We start from the raw sequence: 20,811 nt of genomic DNA, 5'->3' as shown, positions 1-20,811 counted from the left end.
CAGGAGTTCAAGACCAGCCTGTCCAACATGGCAAAACCCCATCTCTACTAAACATACAAAAAATTAGCCAGGCGTGGTGGTGGGCGCCTGTAATCCCAGCTACTCGGGAGGCTGAGGCAGGAGAACTGCTTGAACCCGGGAGGTGGAGCTTGCAGTGAGCCAAGATCACACCACTGCACTCCAGCCTGGGCAACAAGAGTGAAACTTCGTCTCAACAACAACAAACAAACAAAAACAAAACAAAACGACAACAACAAAAACCTTAGCCTGTATAATTATTTTATACACAATGTTTAACATATAATCAAAACTTAAAGTTGGACGTCCTAACCAGAACAATCAGGCAAGAGACAGAAATAAAAGGCATCCAAACAGAAATAGAAGAAGTCAAACTATCTGTCTTCTCTGACAATTTGATTCTACACCTAGAAAACCTGAAAGACTCTGCCAAAAGGCTCCTGAAACTGATAAATGACTGTGGTAAAGTTTCAGGAACAAAACCAATGTACACAAATCAGTAGCATTTCCACACACCAGTAACATTCAAGCTGAAAGTTAAATCAAGAATGCAATCCAGCTGGGCACGGTGGCTCACGTCTGTAATCTCAGCACTTTGGGAGGCCGAGGCGGGTAGATCATTTGAGGTCAGAAGTTCAAGACCAGCCTGGCCAACATAGTGAAACCCCATCTCTACTAAAAATATAAAATTAGCTGGGCAGTAGTGGCATGCACCTGTAATCCCAGCTACTCCGGAGGCTGTAGTAAGCAGAGATTGCACCACTGCACTCCAGTCTGGGCAACAGAGTGAGACTCTGTCTCAGAAAAAAAAAAAAAAAAAGGAAAGAAATTCCATTTACAATAAACATACACACACACATACACACACACACCATAGGAATATATCTAAACAAAGAGGTGAAGATTTCTACAAGGAGAACTACAAAACACTGCTGAAAGAAATCATAGATGACACAAATCAGAGCAGAACTGAAGGAAATGGAGACACAAAAAACCCTTCAAAAAAATAATGAATCCAGAGCTGGTTTTTTGAAAAGATCAACAAAATTGATAGACCGCTAGCAAGACTAATAAAGAAGAAAAGAGAGAAGAATCAAATAGACGCAATAAAAAATGATAAAGGGGATATCACCACCGATCCCACAGAAATACAATCTACCATCAAAGAATACTACAAACACCTCTACGCAAATAAACTAGAAAATCTAGAAGAAATGGATAAATTCCTCGACATATACACCATCCCAAGACTAAACCAGGAAGAAGTTGAATCTCTGAATAGACCAATAACAGGCTCTGAAATTGTGGCAATAATCAATAGCTTACCAACCAAAAAGAGTCCAGGACCTGATGGATTCACAGCCGAATTCTACCAGAGGTACAAGGAGGAACTGGTACCATTCCTTCTGAAACTATTCCAATCAATAGAAAAAAAGGGAATCCTCCCTAACACATTTTATGAGGCCAGCATCATCCTGATACCAAAGCCTGGCAGAGACACAACAAAAAAAGAGAATTTTAGACCAATATCCTTGATGAACATTGATGCAAAAATTCTCAATAAAATACTGGCAAACCGAATCCAGCAGCACATCAAAAAGCTTATACACCATGATCAAGTGGGCTTCATCCCTGGGATGAAAGGCTGGTTCAACATACGCAAATCAATAAATGTCATCCAGCATATAAACAGAACCAAAGACAAAAACCACATGATTATCTCAATAGATGCAGAAAAGGCCTTTGACAAAATTTAACAACGCTTCATACTAAAACACTCTCAATAAATTAGGTATTGATGGGATGTATCTCAAAATAATAAGAGCTATCCATGACAAACCAACAGCCAATATCATACTGAATGGGCAAAAACTGGAAGCATTCCCTTTGAAAACTGGCAGAAGACAGGGATGCCCTCTCTCACCACTCCTATTCAACATAGTGTTGGAAGTTCTGGCCAGGGCAATCAGGCAGGAGAAGTAAATAAAGGGTATTCAATTAGGAAAAGAGGAAGTCAAACTGTCCCTGTTTGCAGATGACATGATTGTGTATCTAGAAAACCCCATCATCTCAGCCCAGAATCTCCTCAAGCTGATAAGCAACTTAAGCAAAGTCTCAGGATACAAAATCAATGTACAAAACTCACAAGCATTCTTGTACACCAATAACAGACAAACAGAGAGCCAAATCATGAGTGAACTCCCATTCACAATTGCTTCAAAGAGAATAAAATACCTAGGAATCTAACTTACAAGAGACGTGAAGGACCTCTTCAAGGAGAACTACAAACCACTGCTCAATGAAATAAAAGAGGATACAAACAAATGGAACAACATTCCATGCTCATGGGTTGGAAGAATCAATATCGTGAAAATGGCCATACTGCCCAAGGTAATTTATAGATTCAATGCCATCCCCATCAAGCTACCAATGACTTTCTTCACAGAATTGGAAAAAACTACTTTAAAGTTCATATGGAACCAAAAAAGAGCCCGCATCGCCAAGTCAATCCTAAGCCAAAAAAACAAAGCTGGAGGCATCACGCTACCTGACTTCAAACTACACTACAAGGCTACAGTAACCAAAAGAACATGGTACTGGTACCACAACAGAGAGATAGATCAATGGAACAGAACAGAGCCCTCAGAAATAATGCCACATATCTACAACCATCTGATCTTTGACAAACCTGACAAAAACAAGCAATGGGGAAAGGATTCCCTATTTAATAAATGGTGCTGGGAAAACTGGCTAGCCATATGTAGAAAGCTGAAACTGGATCCCTTCCTTACACTTTACACCAAAATTAATTCAAGATGGATTAAAGACTTACATGTTAGACCTAAAACCATAAAAGCCCTAGAAGAAAACCTAGGCAATACCATTCAGGACATAGGCGTGGGCAAGGACTTCATGTCTAAAGCACCAAAAGCAATGGCAACAAAAGCCAAAATTGACAAATGGGATCTAATTAAACTAAAGAGCTTCTGCACAGCAAAAGAAACTACCATCAGAGTGAACAGGCAACCTACAAAATGGGAGAAAATTTTTGCAACCTACTCATCTGACAAAGGGCTAATATCCAGAATCTACAATGAACTCAAACAAATTTACAAGAAAAAAACAAACAACCCCATCAAAAAGTAGGCAAAGGACATGAACAGACACTTCCCAAAAGAAGACATTTATGCAGCCAAAAACACATGAAAAAATGCTCATCATCACTGGCCATCAGAGAAATGCAAATCAAAACCACAATGAGATACCATCTCATGCCAGTTAGAACAGCCATCATTAAAAAGTCAGGAAACAACAGGTGCTGGAGAGGATGTGGAGAAATAGGAACACTTTTACACTGTTGGTGGGACTGTAAACTAGTTCAACCATTGTGGAAGACAGTGTGGCGATTCCTCAGGGATCTGGAACTAGAAATACCATTTGACCCAGCCATGCCATTACTGGGTATATACCCAAAGGACTATAAATCATGCTGCTATAAAGACACATGCACACGTATGTTTGTTGCGGCACTATTCACAATAGCAAAGAGTTGGAACCAACCCAAATGTCCAACAACGATAGACTGGATTAAGAAAATGTGGCACATATACACCATGGAATACTATGCAGCCTTAAAAAATGATGAGTTCATGTCCTTTGTAGGGACATGGATGAAACTGGAAAACATCATTCTCAGTAAACTATCACAAGGACAAAAAACCACACACCACATGTTCTCACTCATAGGTGGGAATTGAACAATGAGAACACATGGACACAGGAAGGGGAACATCGGGGACTGTTGTGGGGTAGGGAGAGGGGGGAGGGACAGCATTAGGAGATATACCTAATGCTAAATGAGGAGTTAATGGGTGCAGCACACCAACATGGCACATGGATACATATGTAACAAACCTGCACATTGTGCACATGTACCCTAAAACTTAAAGTATAATAATAATAATTAAAAAAAAAAAAGAAAAACATTCCATGCTCATGGATTGGAAGAATCAATATTGTTAAAATGGCCATGCTGCCCAATGCAATCTATGGATTCAATGCTATTCCTATCAAGCTACCAAGATTACTTTTCACAGAACTAGAAAAAAATTATTCTAAAATTCAGATGGAACCAAAAAGGAGCCTGAATAGCCAAAGCAATCCTAAGCAAAAAGAACAAAGCCAGAGGAATCACATTACCCAACTTCAAACTATAAGATTACAGTAACCAAAACTGTATGGTACTGGTACAAAAATAGCGACACAGACCAATTGAATGATTAAAGAACCCAGAAATAAAGCTGCACACCTACAGCCACCTGATCCTCAACAAAGTGGACAAAAGCAATGGCAAAAAGACTCCCTATTCAATCCATAGTGCTAGGATGGCTTGCTAGCCATATATAGAAGAATTATTGAACCCCTACCTTTCACCACATACAAAAATTAACTCAATATGGACTGAAAAGTTAAGATCTCAAACTGTAAGAATCCTAGAAGAAAACCTAGGAATCACCATTCTGGATATTGGCCTTGGGAAGGAATTTATGACTAAGTCCTCAAAAGCAATTGCTACAAAAACAAAAATTGACCAGTGGGACCTATTTAAACTAGAGACCTTCTGCATGGCAAAATAAACTACCAACAGAAAAAACAACAACCTACAGAATGGGAGAAAATATTCACAAATTATGCATCCAGCAAAGGTCTAATATCCAGAATTGATAAGGAACTTAAGCAATTGAACAGGAAAAAAACATTTAAAAATAGGCAAAGGATATGAACAGACACTTCTCAAAAGACATGCAAGCAGCCAACAAATATATGAAAAAATGTTCAACATCACTAATCGTCAGAGAAATGCAAATCAAAAATACAATGAGATACCATCTCATACAAGTCAGAATGGCTATTACTAAAAAGTTAAGAACAACAGATGCTGGCAAGGCTGCAGAGAAAAGGGAATGCTCATATGCTGTTGGTAGGAATGCAAATTAGTTCAGCCACCATGGAAAGCAGTTTAGAGATTTCTCAAAAAACTTAAAACAGAACTACCATTTGACCCAGGAATCCCATTACTGGGTATATATCCAAAAGAAAATAAATTGTTCTACCAAAGAGACATATGCCTGCATTATGTTTACCACAGCACTATTCACAATAGCAAAGACATGGAATCAACCTAGGTGCCCATCAACAGTAGATTGAATAAAGCAAATGTACATATATACCATGGAATACCTTGCAGCCATAAGAAAGAACAAAATCATGTCCTTTGAAGCAACATGGATATAGCTGGAGGCCACTCTTCTAAGCAAATTCACACAGGAACAGGAAACCAAATACTGCATGTTCTCACTTATAAGTGGTAGGCAAACACTGGGTACTCATGAACATAATAATGGCAACAACAGACACTGGGGACTACTAAGGGGAAGAAAGAGGGAAGGGAACAAGGGCTGAAAAACTAACTATTGGGTAGTATGCTCAGTACCTGGGTGATGGGATTAATAATACCTCAAACTTCAGCATCATGATTATGCCCATGAAACAAACCTGCACATGTACCCCTTGGATCTAAAAGTTGAAATTCCTTTAAAAATAAATAAATAGGCCGGGAGTAGTGGCTCATGCCTGTAATTCCAGCACTTTGGGAGGCCAAGGTGAGTGAATGGGTTGAGCCCAGGAGATCAAGACCAGCCTGAGCAACATAATACGACCTCCTTTCTACTAAAAATACAAAAAATTAGCCAGGTGTGGTGGTACATGCCTGTAGTCCCAGCTACTCAGAAGGCTGATGTAGGAGGATTGCTTGAGCCCAGGAGTTGGAGGCTGCAGTGAGCCATGACTGCACTGCTGTACTCCAGCCTGGGTAACAGAGCAAGACCCTAACTCTAAATAGTCACTTCATAACAGAACCAAAAAAATAACGAAGTCATGAGTAATAGCTGATGACCAAGAGAAAAAACAGTAAACAAACTCATAGATGACCCAGATGTCATAATTAACAGATAAGAACCTGACAATACATTTACAAAATATAAAAAAGAATAGATCACAAGATAGAAAAAATAGAAGAAGAAATATAGAACTTTAGCAGAAAAGAGAAATATCTAAAAACCAATTGGATACAACTAGAACTAAAAAAATCAAAATATGTGAAATTAAGAATTCATTGAATGGGCTCATCAGCAAACTGGACAAAGCCAAAGAAAGAACCACTAACCTTGAAGATAGGTCAGTTAGAAAGTATCCAAACTACAGAGAGAGAGTAATGAAAAACAAAAGAAAAAAAAAAAAAGAGCCATGAGAGACACATGAAACTATATAGCATGGTCTAATATACATGTCACTGAAGTTCTGGAAGGAGAGAGGAGAAAAAATCAGGGCATAAAAACATATAAAAAGATAATTACTGAAAATTTTCTGGCTGAGTACAGTGGCTCATGCCTGTACACAGCTCTTTAGGAGGCTGCTTGAGCCCGGAGCTTGATACCACCCTGAGCAACAAAGTAAAACCTTGTCTCTACGAAAATTAAAATAATTAGTTGGGTGTGGTGGCATGTGCCTGTAGTCCCAGCTACTTGGGAGGCTGAGGCGGGAGAATTGCTTGAGCCCAGGAACTTGACACTGCAGTGAGCTATGATCATGCCACTGCACTCCAGCCTGGGTCAAAGTGAGACCCTGTCTTTAAAAAAAGAAAAGAAAATTTTCTGGCAAAACACATCAACACACAGATTCAAGCAGCATAGCAAATCCCAGGCAATAAAGTACAAAACAAAACTAGGCACATAGTCAAACTGCTCAAAACCAAAAAAGAAAAAGAAAAAATATTAAAACAGCCGGAGGAGCATGAATAAGAAAAATGCCTGACTTCTAAGCACAACACTGAAAGGCAGGAGTCAATGAATAACATCTTTAAATGCTGGGGGCAGGGCGGGGTGGGGAGGAGACGCCTTGCCAATCTAGAATTCTATATCCATGAAAATATTCTTCAGAAATAAAGATTAAATAAAGACATTTTCAGACAGACAAAAGGTGAGGGAATTTGTTGCCAGAAGACCCACATACACACAAATATTAAAGGAAGTTTAGGTTAAAAATAAAAGATCCCAAATGAAAACATATATCTGCTGGAAAGAATAAAAGCACTAGAAATAGTAGTGTAAAAGGCTTTTTTTTTTTCCAAATACTAATACTTAAAGCAGGAAATAATAACAATGTATTGTGGTGTTTACAAAATATATAGAAGTAAAATATGTGACAACAATAGCACAATGGGCAGGAGTGAGTGGATAATGAAACTATACCATTTAAGGTGCTTATATTTTTTGTCAACTGGTAAAATACTAACTGTAAAGTTGTAATAAGCCAAGGATATATACTGCAACCTATGGAGTGACCACTAAGGTAAAACTATAAAGCCAATGGAGAAGATAAAATGGAGTGATAAACATTTTTTGAAATCCAAAAGAAGTCAGTAAAACAAATACAAAACACATTAAAAAGCAAGACGGCAATTTAGCACTATTTTTCCAACTGGAATCTACAGATTTATTGCTGTATTCATACGGGTACATAAGAGTTCTTCAAGAAAATATTAAAAGTTTGTGTTTTCATTTTGGTGTTTAAAAATCATATTAGCATATCCTGAATCATCTTGATAGTCACCTTAACCTGCCATAAAATGCATATTAGTATTTGAGCATAAGAAATTAAAAAACAGACAAAAAAATAAAGATGCCTTTAAATTAAGTGATCTCTTAATGATTTGACAGCTCAAACATAAAGATTCTGCAGTCATAATAGTAAAGAGAAGACATGGAAGAATTGAATCATCACTTGGCAGAAGGTGGTTTATGAACACTGGACTCAAGAGAATCTTCACTGTACATTCCCATAAAGTAACAAGTTAGTTTCAGCCACATATCACCTATTTCATTAATTGTATTAAATTGAATTTGAGATTGTTTTGTTTGTAACGTTATTTATTATTTTTATTTTAAGACAGTCTTGCTCTGTCGCCCAGGCTGGAATGCAATGGCGCAATCTCAGCTCATTGCAACCTCCTCCTCCTGGGTTCAAGCAATTCTCCTGTCTCATCCTTCCAAGAAGCTGGGACTACAGGCGTGCACCACTATGCCCTGCTAATTTTTGTATTTTTAGTAGAGACAGGGTTTCACCATGTTGGCCAGGCTGGTCTCAAACTCCTGACCCCAGGTGATCCACCTGTCTCGGCCTCCCAAAGTGCTGGGATTATAGGTGTGAGCCACCACACCTGGCCTGTAATTAATTTTAAATTGTATTCTGGTTTTCTATAACAGCTATAAGCAGCAGATAAGTATAGATATATTTAAGCTTCATTATAATATGTATAATTTACATGAAGTTGGAAACGCGAGTGGTTTGTGTCTTATTTTTGTTATTTTAAATTTTTAATTGACAAAAAATTTTATATATTCAAGGTGCAACATGATGATTTGATAAACATATACATTATATAATGATTACCACAATCTAATTAACATATTCATCACTACCCATAGTTACTGTGTGTTTGTGTTAAGGACCATTTCCTTTAAAAAAAAAAAAAAGTGAGTGTATTACCTAAATTTGACAAACAAAGCCTTATTATGTTACCTACAGGATGTTTACTACTTTCATTTCTATCTAATAAAATACACAATAGTATTTAGTATGCAATACTATATATTACACAATAGTGTAATACACTATTACAGTATGCATGCTATTATAAATCACAAGATAGAAAATAAAGTATTTTTTCTCGGCCAGGTGCGGAGGCTCACACCTGTGATCCCAGCACTTTGGGAGGCCAAGCCTGGCAGATCACCTGAGGCTGGGAGTTCAAGACCAGCCTGCCCAACATGGAGAAACCCCATCTCTACTAAAAATACAAAATTAGCTGGGTGTGGTGGCGCTTGCCTGTAATCCCAGCTACTTGGGAGGCTGAGGCAGGAGAATTGTTTGAACCCAGCAGGCAGAGCTTGCAATGAGCTGCGATCGCACCATTGCACTTCAACCTGGGCAACAAGAGCAAAACTCTGTCTCCAAAAACAATAATAATTATAATAAAATAAAATAATAATAATACTTATTCTCTTACAAAGAACTTTTTTTTTTTTTTTGAGACTGAGTCTCACTCTGTCTACCAGGCTGGAGTACAGTGGTGGGACACCACCATGCCTGGCTAATTTTTTGTATTTTTAGTGGAGACAGGTTTTCGCCATATTGGCCAGGTTGGTCTCAAACTCCTGACCTCAGGTGATCCACCCGTCTCACCCTCCCAAAGTCCTGGGATTACAGGTGTGAACCACCGTGCCTGGCCTGTTTAACCTGAATCTTGACAGGTTAACCCTGGTATCATATAATAGAAGGTACTGAAATTTACTTATTGTTATTAACTAAAGTGGTCAAAATAGGGGATTTTCCTCCAAACAGAACAATTTCACTCATTAATAAATCTTGGTAAACAACTGAGTCATCAGATGAATTTATTATGCCAAATAAGTCGCTCTCATGGGTTTACTTACATGATAGTCAGCTTCAGGAAGTTTAATGCCAGGAAATAAGTCACTAGTTATTCCATTAAATAAAGGTATATCATGTGATAAAAACTTTGGTTCATTTACATCTTTAATTGACCGAAGAAGCTAAAATTACCCAAAAAGTACAATGTAAGTTAGTTGCCAGCAGTTGCAACCCCACTTCTCCCTCCCCGCCCCGCCCTGCCCCACCCCACTCCCCTGGCTAAAAGTCAAAGTTTATTTTACATTGCTCTACGGAATCCCTATAATAAAAAGCCAATACTATGCTTATCAAACTAAAAAGTCTTTATATTCATATGAAGTATAACAACATAACCCAAAAAACTATCATTTCAACCTCTTATGAAAAGACAAAGCACAACCCTCTCAAGTGCCTATTTGTAGTTCCTGATTAACCTCACTGAAGAAAATTGTCTTTCTACTGAAACTTTCCCAATGTGTATATTTAATACTTACAAGTATATCTTCATTTTCATTTGGGTATTTTAGTTTTAGATTGCCAGCAGCCACTAAAACGGCTTTTACTGCTCGCATTCCATAGTCATAATGAAATTGCGATGAGAGCTGCTCTGAGCAAAGCCTATAGGTCATTACTATTTTCACAGACAGAGGTTTTGCATTCAAAAATCCATAAGAGTAGAGGGAGATTTCTGCTATAAGGGCATAGTTTGGAACCATCATAGCCACTGTTCTAAAAAGAACCTGAAGTATAAAATAAATGAAATATATTAGTACATAAATGAAGCTGTTTTTAAGCTGAGCATAAGCATTTAAAAGTGTGGTGTTGTCAAGTTTATTCTCCAAATGCAGCACCTTTTTCTAAATTCTAATTTTTTTCAGTAGTACTTTTAATATTTTTATGCAGTTAGTATTTTTTTTTGATGTCTAAAAAAGTTTTGGGAGGGAAATTACAATTTTATGGAAAAAAATCATTTTGAATGGATTATGCTGGGTTTTTTTAATTCACAAACTTGCACTCTTAAAAAATACTGGCTGGGTACGGTGGCTCACGCCTGTAATCCCAGCAATTTGGGAGGCTGAGGCGGGCGAATCATGAGGTCAGGAGATCGAGACCATCCTGGCTAACACGGTGAAACCCCGTCTCTACTAAAAATACAAAAAATTAGCCAGGTGTAGTGGCACGTGCCTCTAGTCCCAGCCACTCGGGAGGCTGAGGCAAGAGAGTCGCTTGAACCCGGGAGGTGGAGGTTGCAGTGAGCCGAGATCGTGCCACTGCACTCCAGCCTGGGCAATAGAGCGAGACTCTGTCTCAAAAATATAAATAAATAAATAAATAAATAAATAAATAAATAAATAATACTACCTTAAGATTGTCTGGCAATTCAGAGCGTCCTGCATAGCCGGGATTCATGGTAATAGCTACAAAACAATTTGGATTGAGCTTAAGTTCTGTCCCTTCAAAAACAAACACATCCAACTTCTGTTGAATAGCTCTCTGAATGCAAAGGATCTGTTGAGCTACCACTGACAACACTTCCAACTCAATTCGATTGAATTCATCAAAGCAAGCCCAAGCACCAGAAGAAGCCAATCCTTTAAAAAACTAAGGACAAAGAAAAAAGGAAAGTGATTTTTTTTCTCAGGAAAGGATATCATCTCTTAAAACAAATATCTCACATTTTAAGTCAGAATTGAAAGTTAAATTTAGCAAAAGTTCCAAGGATAAAAACAATGTCTTTACTCCTAAAATGAAAGTCCAAGTAATATTCAAACCACATTCATATGTTTAAACATGAGTTTGCTTCCATTTATCCAATTAGACCTAGCTCTAAGTTTGTAACATTTAATATTACTGATTCAGCAATTTAACTACCTTTCCCATTGCTAGATAATCTAGCCCATCAGAACAGTTGAACACCACACACTGTACAGCAAGAGCTTTAGCCAAGTCCTTGGTGGTTTCAGTTTTTCCTGTGCCTGCTGGCCCCTCTGGAGCACCTCCAAGGTTTAAATAGAAAGCACCTATCTGAAATGAAAAATACGTGTGAAAAGAAATCCATGCTTAAATTTAAAAAAAACAACAGACACTTGTTTACCAAATGGATTGAGTCTGTTCTGTAGCTTCAGGGAAGCCATTACATAATTACATTGTTCAGTTAATTTTTAGCACAAATTTTTCTAGCTGCACAAAGAGAAAGCATTTTAAAATGTTCAAAAAAGTGAAAATGTATCAAAACTTCCTTGTCTTCTGACACTTTCATAGGTATCCCATTTGCCTTTAAAAACAAAGAAAATCTAGCCTTGTGGGGGTAAAATTAGTTCAGGAAGGTTTTAATTAGAAGTGGTTGTGGAGGACAATAATGACACGTTCTGGATGGCTCGCTGCAAAGGGGGTAAAACACCAGAAAGTGAGAGCTATAAATGGCACCCATCATTAGGAAAAGAAATAGATGACCTATTATATAATTTTGTCTATGATTTGCCTGGCTATTGCCTTTTACTCTTGGTATGTTCTCCATTTTCTATGTTCCCATAAAACTGTTCTATGCTTCTCTTACCGGTTGTATCACTTTCTACCTTGTGTTCTACTTAATTACATACATTCTTTTTTTCTCATCAGTTAGTCTTTAAAGTGCTTAATGACAGTATCAGCAGTATTTGAATTATTCCTGGGTCCCCACAATGACTGGAATAGTGGCTGGAAATTTTTAGAAACATAAATTACAGTCTGCTCTAACTATGGAGTCTGTTCCATGGGAGTTTCAAGTTTAATTTCTTTTAGAAAAAGTAGGGCTAATTGACCAAGGCTGTGCATATAATGGGGACAGGGGGAATAAGAGAACTCTGTAGTTTGCTCTTAATTTTGCTATGACCCTAAAACTGCTCAAAAAAAGGTCTATTTTTAAAAATAAGTAAACCACAAAATGATAAATATTTTTACTTTATTTTAAAAATCCAAGAGAGACAGCTAGTGTAAAAATACAGTATCAGTGATATTTCATCCATTTTATTTTGTTTTTTGAGACAGGGTCTCACTCTATTGCCCAGGCCGGAGTGCAGTGGTGAGATCTTGACTAGGTGCACCTCTGCCTCCTGGGCTCAAGCAACCCTCCCACCTCAGCCTCCCGAGTAGCTAGGACTACAGGTGTATGCCACCACACTCAGTTTGTTTTCTGTATTTTTAGTACAGAAGAGGTCTCACTATGTTGCCCAAGCTGGTCTCAAACTCCTGAGCTCAAGCAATCCTCCTGCCTTAGTCTCCCAAAGTCCTGGGATTATAGGCGTGAGCTACCACACCTGGCCAACCTATTTTAAATTTATAATGGATGCCATATTGTTAATGCCCATTAACTTGATTGCTGAAAACTCAGGTTCTTCAATTTTAAGAAAATGTTCACAAACATGTTCCCTTTATTATGAATAATAAATATACTAGGAGACTTTTTCTCAGTGTCTAGTGTTGTATTCAAGTGTTTAATATGATCCCAGGTGGGCACAGTGGCTCAGGCCTATAATCCCAACACTTTGGGAGGCATAGGCAGGTGGATCACTTGAGGTCAGGAGTTCAAGACCAGCCTGGTCAACATGGTGAAACCCTGTCTCTACTAAAAATACAAAAATCAGCCAGGTACGGTGGCACATGCCTGTAATCCCAGCTACTTGGGAGGCTGAGGCAGGAGAATCACTTGAACCTGGGAGGTGGAGGTTGCAGTGAGCCAAGATCGCACCACTGCACTCCAGCCTGGGTGACAGAGTGAGACTGTCTCAATTAAAAAAAAAAAAAAAAAGTGACCCAGTGAGGTGGCTCATGCCTGTAATCCCAGCAATTTGGGAGGCCAAGGTGGGCAGATCACCTGAGGTAGGGAGTTTAAGACCAGCCTGAATAACATGGAGAAACCCTGTCACTACTAAAAATACAAAATTAGCAGGGTGTGGTGGCACATGCCTGTAATCCTAGCTACTTGGGAGGCTGAGGCAGGAGAATCGCTTGAAGCGGGGAGGTTGTGGTAAGCCGAGACTGCGCCATTGCACTCCAGCCTGGACAATAAGAGCGAAACTCCGTCTCAAAAAGTGTTGAATATGATTCTGATTTTTACAACTCAAAGTTGTTAGCCTCCACCTTACAAGCATATCACAGCTTCTGACTTCACAGAGGTAATAGATATGACATCCTATCTTGAAATTCATCTGCTCAAAAAATATTTAGGGATAACTGTGTCCTTGTTCAGCACTAGAATAGAGAACAAGACAGACATAGGTCCTGCCCGCAGGCAGCTACTCGAGAAAATAAAGGGTTTGGTGAAATCTCTTCTCCTAGACCCATTGTTGCCCTACCCAGAGCTCCTTTACCCAGCCATTGCATTCATCCCCCATTTGCTGTGTCAGTTGCAAATAGTTCACAGCTGCTGTTTTCTCCTTATCAGCAAGAAAATGCCTGAAAGCTTACTCATATCCCTGCCCCAGGGGTGACCCTTCGTCAATGACATTAAACGGGTACAAAAGTCAGACCCTGCTGCTTTGAAGTGGAATAACTCATGCCATTCATGCTTCAGAGCGCCCTGTGAGATCAGGCTACAACTGTACATCTGTTGAAACCACATCTTTGCTTAGCTTTTTACTGTCCCATCCTGCTGTCCTTATTTCTCTACAGGTTTTTACTAAGAACATTACCTAATAAATCCTTTGCACAAGAATTGCCACTTCATTTCTGCTTTAACATAACTCATTCGAAGACACTTTAATTTCACTTACTCAGCACAGGTAGAGTGGTACTTCTTGATGCTCCTTCTCAATTCCCGTAGATAGGGTTGCCAGATTTACCAAATAAAAATACAGAATGCCCAGTTAAATTTTATTTCAGATAACGGCCAGGCCCAGTGGCTCACGTCTGCAATCCCAGCACTTTGGAAGGCTGAGGCAGGCAGATGGCTTGAGCCCAGGAGTTCAAGACCAGCTTGGGCAAGCAACATGGCTGAAACCCCATCTCTACTAAAAAAAAACACAAAAACTGGCCGGGTGTGGTGGCATCTGCCTGTAGTCCCAGCTACTTAGGAGGCTGAGGTAGGAGGATCTCCTTGAGCCCAGGAAGCAGAGGTTGCAATGAGCCATGATGGCACCACTGCATTCCAGCCTGGGCGGCAGAGCGAGATTCTGTCTCAGAACAAAACCAAACAAACAAAAAATTCTGTTACAGTGGGTAGCTAGTCAGGTACGAGCAGAGCCGGAGAGCGCTCCCCATCCCACACACACCAGGAGTGTCCAGTGACCATCAGGTGATGGTCAGGGGTTGTTAACTAGCTCTCTAAAGTAATAATTGGTCACAGCTGGTGCCAGGGATGGCCAGCTCCCAACAAATAGAAAACACCTGAAACTGATGATCAGCAGTTTTCCCCATAAGATCTCAGGAGTTGGGTGAGTGGGGAGAAGAAATGCAAGACCCAGGAAGTATGCCAATGTATAAAAGTCAAAAGGTCAAGCTGCGTACTTGATCTCTCAAGTCACTCACTTGGGCCTCCTTGAAGTGTACTTTACTCCCTTTCGTTCCTGCTCTAACACTTCTTAATGAACTTTTGCTCCTGCTCTAAACCTTGCCTCAGTCTCTTTCTGCCTTATGCCCCTCAGTCGAACTCTTTCTTCTGAGGAGGTAAGAATTGAGGTTGCTGCAGTCTCGTACCGATACAGATATGCTCCACTGGTAACATATTTTGGTGCCATGTGACTTGGGTAATTTCCACTGCTACCATTCAGATAAACAATGGATAATTTATTAGTGTAAGTATGTCCCATGCAATATTTGGGACATATTTACTTATGTTAAAAAATTATTTGTTGCTTGTCTGAAATTAAAATTTACCTGGGAATCCTGTATTTTATCCGGCAACCACATTCCCAGGGTTTTTATAGTTACAGCTCTGTCCTCCATAGCTTCAGCTCTGGATCTCAGGTCTCAGCACCACCCCCATACATTTCATCTCTCCATCCTATTTAACAGCACTAATTTGGTGTCCTAAGGCCCAAATGTACTTTTCTCATCTTCCTGTCATCTCTCCCAAGACTCCACTGCAAAAACTGATACCATTTTCCAAAGCTCCAGTTTTGTCATTATATTGTCAATACTTTCCTCTTTCTAATTACCCTCAATCGGAGTGACTCACAACTTTCATACGATAAAGTTCAAACACTCTTGTATGCTACAGAAGCACCCAGAAGTAAATATTCACTATTATAATTTTGCATAAAGAGAATTTGGGATTAGAAAGGGATAATTGTATTCAACTACTGCAGGTGAGACAAGTGAGAAAAGATGACGCTACAGCAAAAAGTAATTGTTAATGTGTGAATTAAGATAATTTAAATGCATACCAGCGTTCTGTAACACCTGTCAGTTAGAGGCGTAATGACAAGTCGAGGTGAGTTACCAAGATACTCATAAGCATATTTTACATTACAATTAATGATACGAACTCGGGCATTCTCATTTTCCCAATAATATCGGAGCTGAGCAAGCCACTGGAAATCTGTATCATGTGAGACACCTAGAAAAAATAAAGTAAAATAAGACACGTGATCCTTAAATGGAAATAATTTTAAAAAGTATTTTATCTTTTATAACCGCAAATATTAAAAATAATTTATGTTTGCCAACTTATAAAAAAGATTGTGTTAAAAAAATTCTGTTGAGAGAAAAATACATATAGTACAAGTCTTTGTTTCCAGATGCTATCAACATTTTATCTTTAAAATTAAAGAAAAAGTCACATACCCATTTCAATCATGTCCATGACCACATCTCTAGCATGGACATCAATAGTAACCAAAGCCCCCAGAGTGGTCCTGGTCTGCTTAGACAACTTTCCTCTTACCAGCTCTACAATCTCATTCAGTTGGTTCTGAAGTTCCTTATAATACTTCTTTAATCCCTACAAAATAAAAAAAAAAGCAATCTAATTGATGTCACATCATACTTAAAACATGTATTTTATATATTTAATCTTTTATAAAACAATTCTGACTTCTTTATCTCAATATAGAAATGAGTTCAAGCACGGTGGCTCATGCCTATAATCCCAGCATCTAGGAGGCTAAGATGGGAGGATCTTCTTTTTTTTTTTGAGACAGAGTCTCTTGTCACCCAGGCTGCAGTGGCGGGATCTTGGCTCACTACAACCTCTGCCTCCTGGGTTCAAGCGATTCTCCTGCCTCAGCCTCCTGAGTAGCTAGGACTACAGGCATGTGACAGTAGGTCTGGCTAATTTTTTGTGTTTTTAGTAGAGATGAGGTTTCACCATGTTGGCCAGGCTGGTCTCGAACCCCTGACCTCAAGTGATCCACCTACCTCGGTCTCCCAAAGTGCTAGGATTACAGGCATGAGCCATGGCACCAGGCCCAAGGTGGGAAGATCATTTGAGGACATGATTTCAAGACCAGCCTGGCAAAGCAGAGAGACCCCTGTGTCTATAAAAAAATTTTTAAATTAGCCGGATGTGGTGGTGTGTGCCTGTGGTCCTAGCTATTCAGAGGCTGAGGCAAGAGGATAGCTTGAGCCCAGGAGTTTGAGGTTATACTGAGCTATGACTATGCCATTGCACTCCAGCCTGGGTGACAGAGCAAGACCCTGTCTTTAAACACACACACACACACACACACACACACACACACACACACACACACACGGAGAAATGAATTTTGTGAGTGATTTTGTCTAAGCCCAATAAAATATTAAGAACAAGTTCTCAGGCCGGGTGCAGCGGCTCATGCCTGTAATCCCAGCACTTTGGGAGGCTAAGGTGGGTGGATCTCCTGAGGTCGGGTGTTCAAGACCAGCCTGACCAACATGGATAAACCCCGTCTCTACTAAAAATACAAAATTAGCCAGGTGTGGTGGCACATGCCTGTAATTCCAGCTACTCGGAAGGCTGAGGCAGGAGAATCACTTGAACCTGGGAGGCGGAGGTTGCGGTGAGCCGAGATCACGCCCTTGCACTCCAGCCTAGGCAACAAGAGTGTAACTACGTCTCAAAAAAAAAAAAAAAAAAAAAGTTCTCAATGAATAGTTATAATTTTAAGATTATATATAGAAACTGACAGACATATTGTCTTTGCAAACAATAGATAAGCTAACTAAGAAACATAGGATGGGGCCAGGCACAGTGGCTCATGCCTCTAATCTTAATACTTTGGGAGGTTGAAGTGGGAGGATTTCTTGAGGCCAGGAGTTCAAGACCAGCCTGGGTAGCATAGCAAGATCTCATTTCTAAAAATAATAAAATTAAATTTAAAAAAACCTGGAATGAAGGACGTTACTTAAAAGCAAACAATTATTTACCTCCGTCCCGCCACTTATAACTTCCTGTGTCTCAGATGTCCAGAACATTTGAGAAACACAAAGTACAACTTGGCCAGGCCACTCTCGAACCCAGTCTCTTCTTGCAGATTCTGGGTAAGCCTGAACAATTAAAATAAATTTCTAACTTTAAAAGGTTGAATGAGAAAAAATAGCTAAATGTCTAGCAATAGAGAAATGCAATATTTGGTACATACATAGGCTAGAATATCATATAGTCATAAAAAATGTTAAATGACTAAAAGACTCCCTCCAAATTTTATAAATTATTATTATGTTTTTGAAATATTTATTTATAAAAGAATGGAAAGATAAACACCAACATGTTAATAATGGGCAGATTTAACTGTTGATTCTTCTGGAAGTTGATTTCTATGTGATTTTTATGTTCCTTTGCTGTGGAAAGTTGTCAAGTTTTCCATACAGAATACCTACTACTTCTATCATAATAAAATATAAAAATTTTAGTAAACTTAGAAAAAACTAGTCAAGGCCAGGTGCGGTGACTGACACCTGTAATCCCAGCACTTTGGGAGGCCGAGGCAATGGATCACCTGAGGTCAGGAGTTCGAGACCAGCCTGGCCAATGTGGTGAAACCCCCATCTCTACTAAAAATAAAAAAAAAATAGCTGGGCATGGTGGTGGGCACCTAAAATCCCAGCTACTAAGGAGGCTGAGGCAGGAGAATTGCTCCAACCTGGGAGGCAGAGGTTGCAGTGAGCCGAGATCACGCCACTGCACTCCAGCCTGGGCAACAGAGTGAGACTCTGTCTCAAAAACAACAACAACAACAACAGCAAAAAACAAAAAACAAAAAAAACTAGTCAAATAGATTATGTATATTGATGCCAAGATTTAATTGAAAAGGAGACTGTACAATATAGTTAAAAACTGCACTAATAGCACCCTTGTATTATTTATCCATAGCTTTTCTGAAAACCTATATGACCAGGGTATATAATTTCACAATTATATATTTGTTCAATTATGTATAATTGAACCATCTATGGTTTTGAATTCAAGGTATACTTTCATTTTTTTCTAACACTTTGATATTCAAAATGCATTTAAATGGATTTATGGAGGGAGAGGTTTAATATTTTTAAAAATAGCTTTTTCAACAGTAAGTGATTTTAGCAGATCCAAACTACAAATTGAAAACAACTACAGAATGAATTTTGAAGCTCATGCTAATGCAAATTATATTTTCAATAAAATAACATCATCTTAGATAAAAGAATGTTAAAATAGGATATCAGTATTATTATAAAATGCTTCTTAGCCATATTTAGAAATAAATGCAAATGATAAGCTAACCTAAGCTTCAAAGAAGGATGAATGGTGACTGAGAGCTATTGCTAGGTACATAGAAGGTCAATTTCTATACTGATTAAAGAAATACTTTCATGGACGATGGTGGTTCTTTCCTATGTGTTTTAGTTTGCTTTGAATCATAAATAGTAAAAGGAGAGAAAAAGTCAAGATTTATCTGTAGGAACACTGAAGCTGAACAGAATAGCCACCACAAGAAGACGAGCTCCATAGGGCTCTCGGTGAAAGAAAAAGAACACTCACTCACATATAGTGGGTTGCTGAATATAAAGCTTCGATGCCTTTTAAAACTATTTTACTACTTTACAACTGCTCGTTTATGGTCCTAAAGGCAGAAATATACGTGTTTATCATTCAAGATTAGGTTAATTGAATTAACATAAGTGAGATACATGTAGTGCCAAGTGTTATCCTTCTTTAAAATTTATGACATATCCCCCTTTAATGTTTGTTCATCTCATTTGAGTTTTTAAGTAGTTGTTTAAGTGTAAAAAGCAGTAAGTGAACTAGGTCATGCATTTACCACTCATGTCTGAAGAGAACTGTCCTACAGATCCGCATGTGCTAATGTGCGGGATTGTTTGCCTATGAAACATATCCACTAGCCTAGCTCATAGCATTTCAATTTTAATATACCTAAAATTGAGCTCTCGATATTCCCCTAAGCCTTCACAAACCTGCTTCTCCTCCAGAAATCACCCAGAGTAAATGCCACCCACATGTTCAAATTAGAAGCCTAAAAGTGATTTTTGAGACCTCCCCCTCCTTACCCTTGTACTCTACAACCAATTCATCATCAAGACCTGTTGAAATTAACTATAAAATTTATTTCTGATATTCTACTTTGCTCCCTATCTTCTGCCATTTGCCTAGTGACAGACCACTCTTTTTTCCTTTATTTTTGGTTTTTATTTTTATTTTTTGAACCTGAATCTCTGGCAAACCAGCCCAAATCATCTTTCATCTGAACTAATCTGAGTCTCCTAATTTGCCTTCCTGTTTTCACACCTCCACTAATCTATTATTTATACCATAACCATAGTGGTATAAAAATATAAATCAGACTATGTCCCTTCCCTGATTAAAATATTTAGATGGTGCTCCATTGCATTTAAAATAAAATGCAAACCCCTAACTGCTTTCCTTTCCAACCTCATGTCACTTTACTCTCCACTTTGCTTACTCTACTCCAGACATATTTGTCTTCTTTCAGGATCTCCCAAATCCCCAGTTCTCTCTGATCCCAGGGGCTTTATGTAGGATACCTAGATACTCTCTCACTTGCTCTTTACCTGGCTTATTCCTACCTATCCTTTGTGTCTCAGTTTCAACATCACCTCCTCCAATAGCCTATCACTGGACCTTCCCCCCATTCTAAATTATATACCTCTTATTTTTCTCTCCCATAATACCTTTTCTCTTTTATAACAATAATATACTATTATCAATTCATAGCAATATCGTTATATTAATAATAATGTTAGAAACAAAGAAGTAAAGAAAATAAATGATTTAAAATAGTAAGAACTTTAAGTGTTAATTTACTGGTTTCCAAAACCTCTTAAACAAAGCATTTGCAGAATATA

At 38.6% G+C, this 20,811-nt stretch overlaps 1 protein-coding gene across 1 annotated transcript in view; it reads right to left on the bottom strand.

The window, feature by feature from the left end:
• The window catches only part of DNAH12 (dynein axonemal heavy chain 12), a 246,885-nt gene that overhangs the window by 137,951 nt on the left and 88,123 nt on the right, over positions 1-20,811 (bottom strand). The window contains exons 23-29 of the mRNA XM_030810168.1: positions 17,875-17,994; positions 16,312-16,468; positions 15,912-16,084; positions 11,422-11,574; positions 10,912-11,151; positions 10,044-10,289; positions 9,573-9,692 (exon numbers count right to left, since the gene is read on the bottom strand). Coding sequence (XP_030666028.1) covers positions 9,573-9,692; positions 10,044-10,289; positions 10,912-11,151; positions 11,422-11,574; positions 15,912-16,084; positions 16,312-16,468; positions 17,875-17,994 — 1,209 coding nt within the window. The remainder of the gene's footprint in view (positions 1-9,572; positions 9,693-10,043; positions 10,290-10,911; positions 11,152-11,421; positions 11,575-15,911; positions 16,085-16,311; positions 16,469-17,874; positions 17,995-20,811) is intronic.

Source organism: Nomascus leucogenys, chromosome 4 (genome assembly GCF_006542625.1).
Source record: "Nomascus leucogenys isolate Asia chromosome 4, Asia_NLE_v1, whole genome shotgun sequence".
Lineage (NCBI taxonomy): Eukaryota > Metazoa > Chordata > Mammalia > Primates > Hylobatidae > Nomascus > Nomascus leucogenys.
The sequence above is the reverse complement of the archived record's forward strand: the minus strand, read 5'-3'. Positions and strand labels throughout refer to the sequence as shown.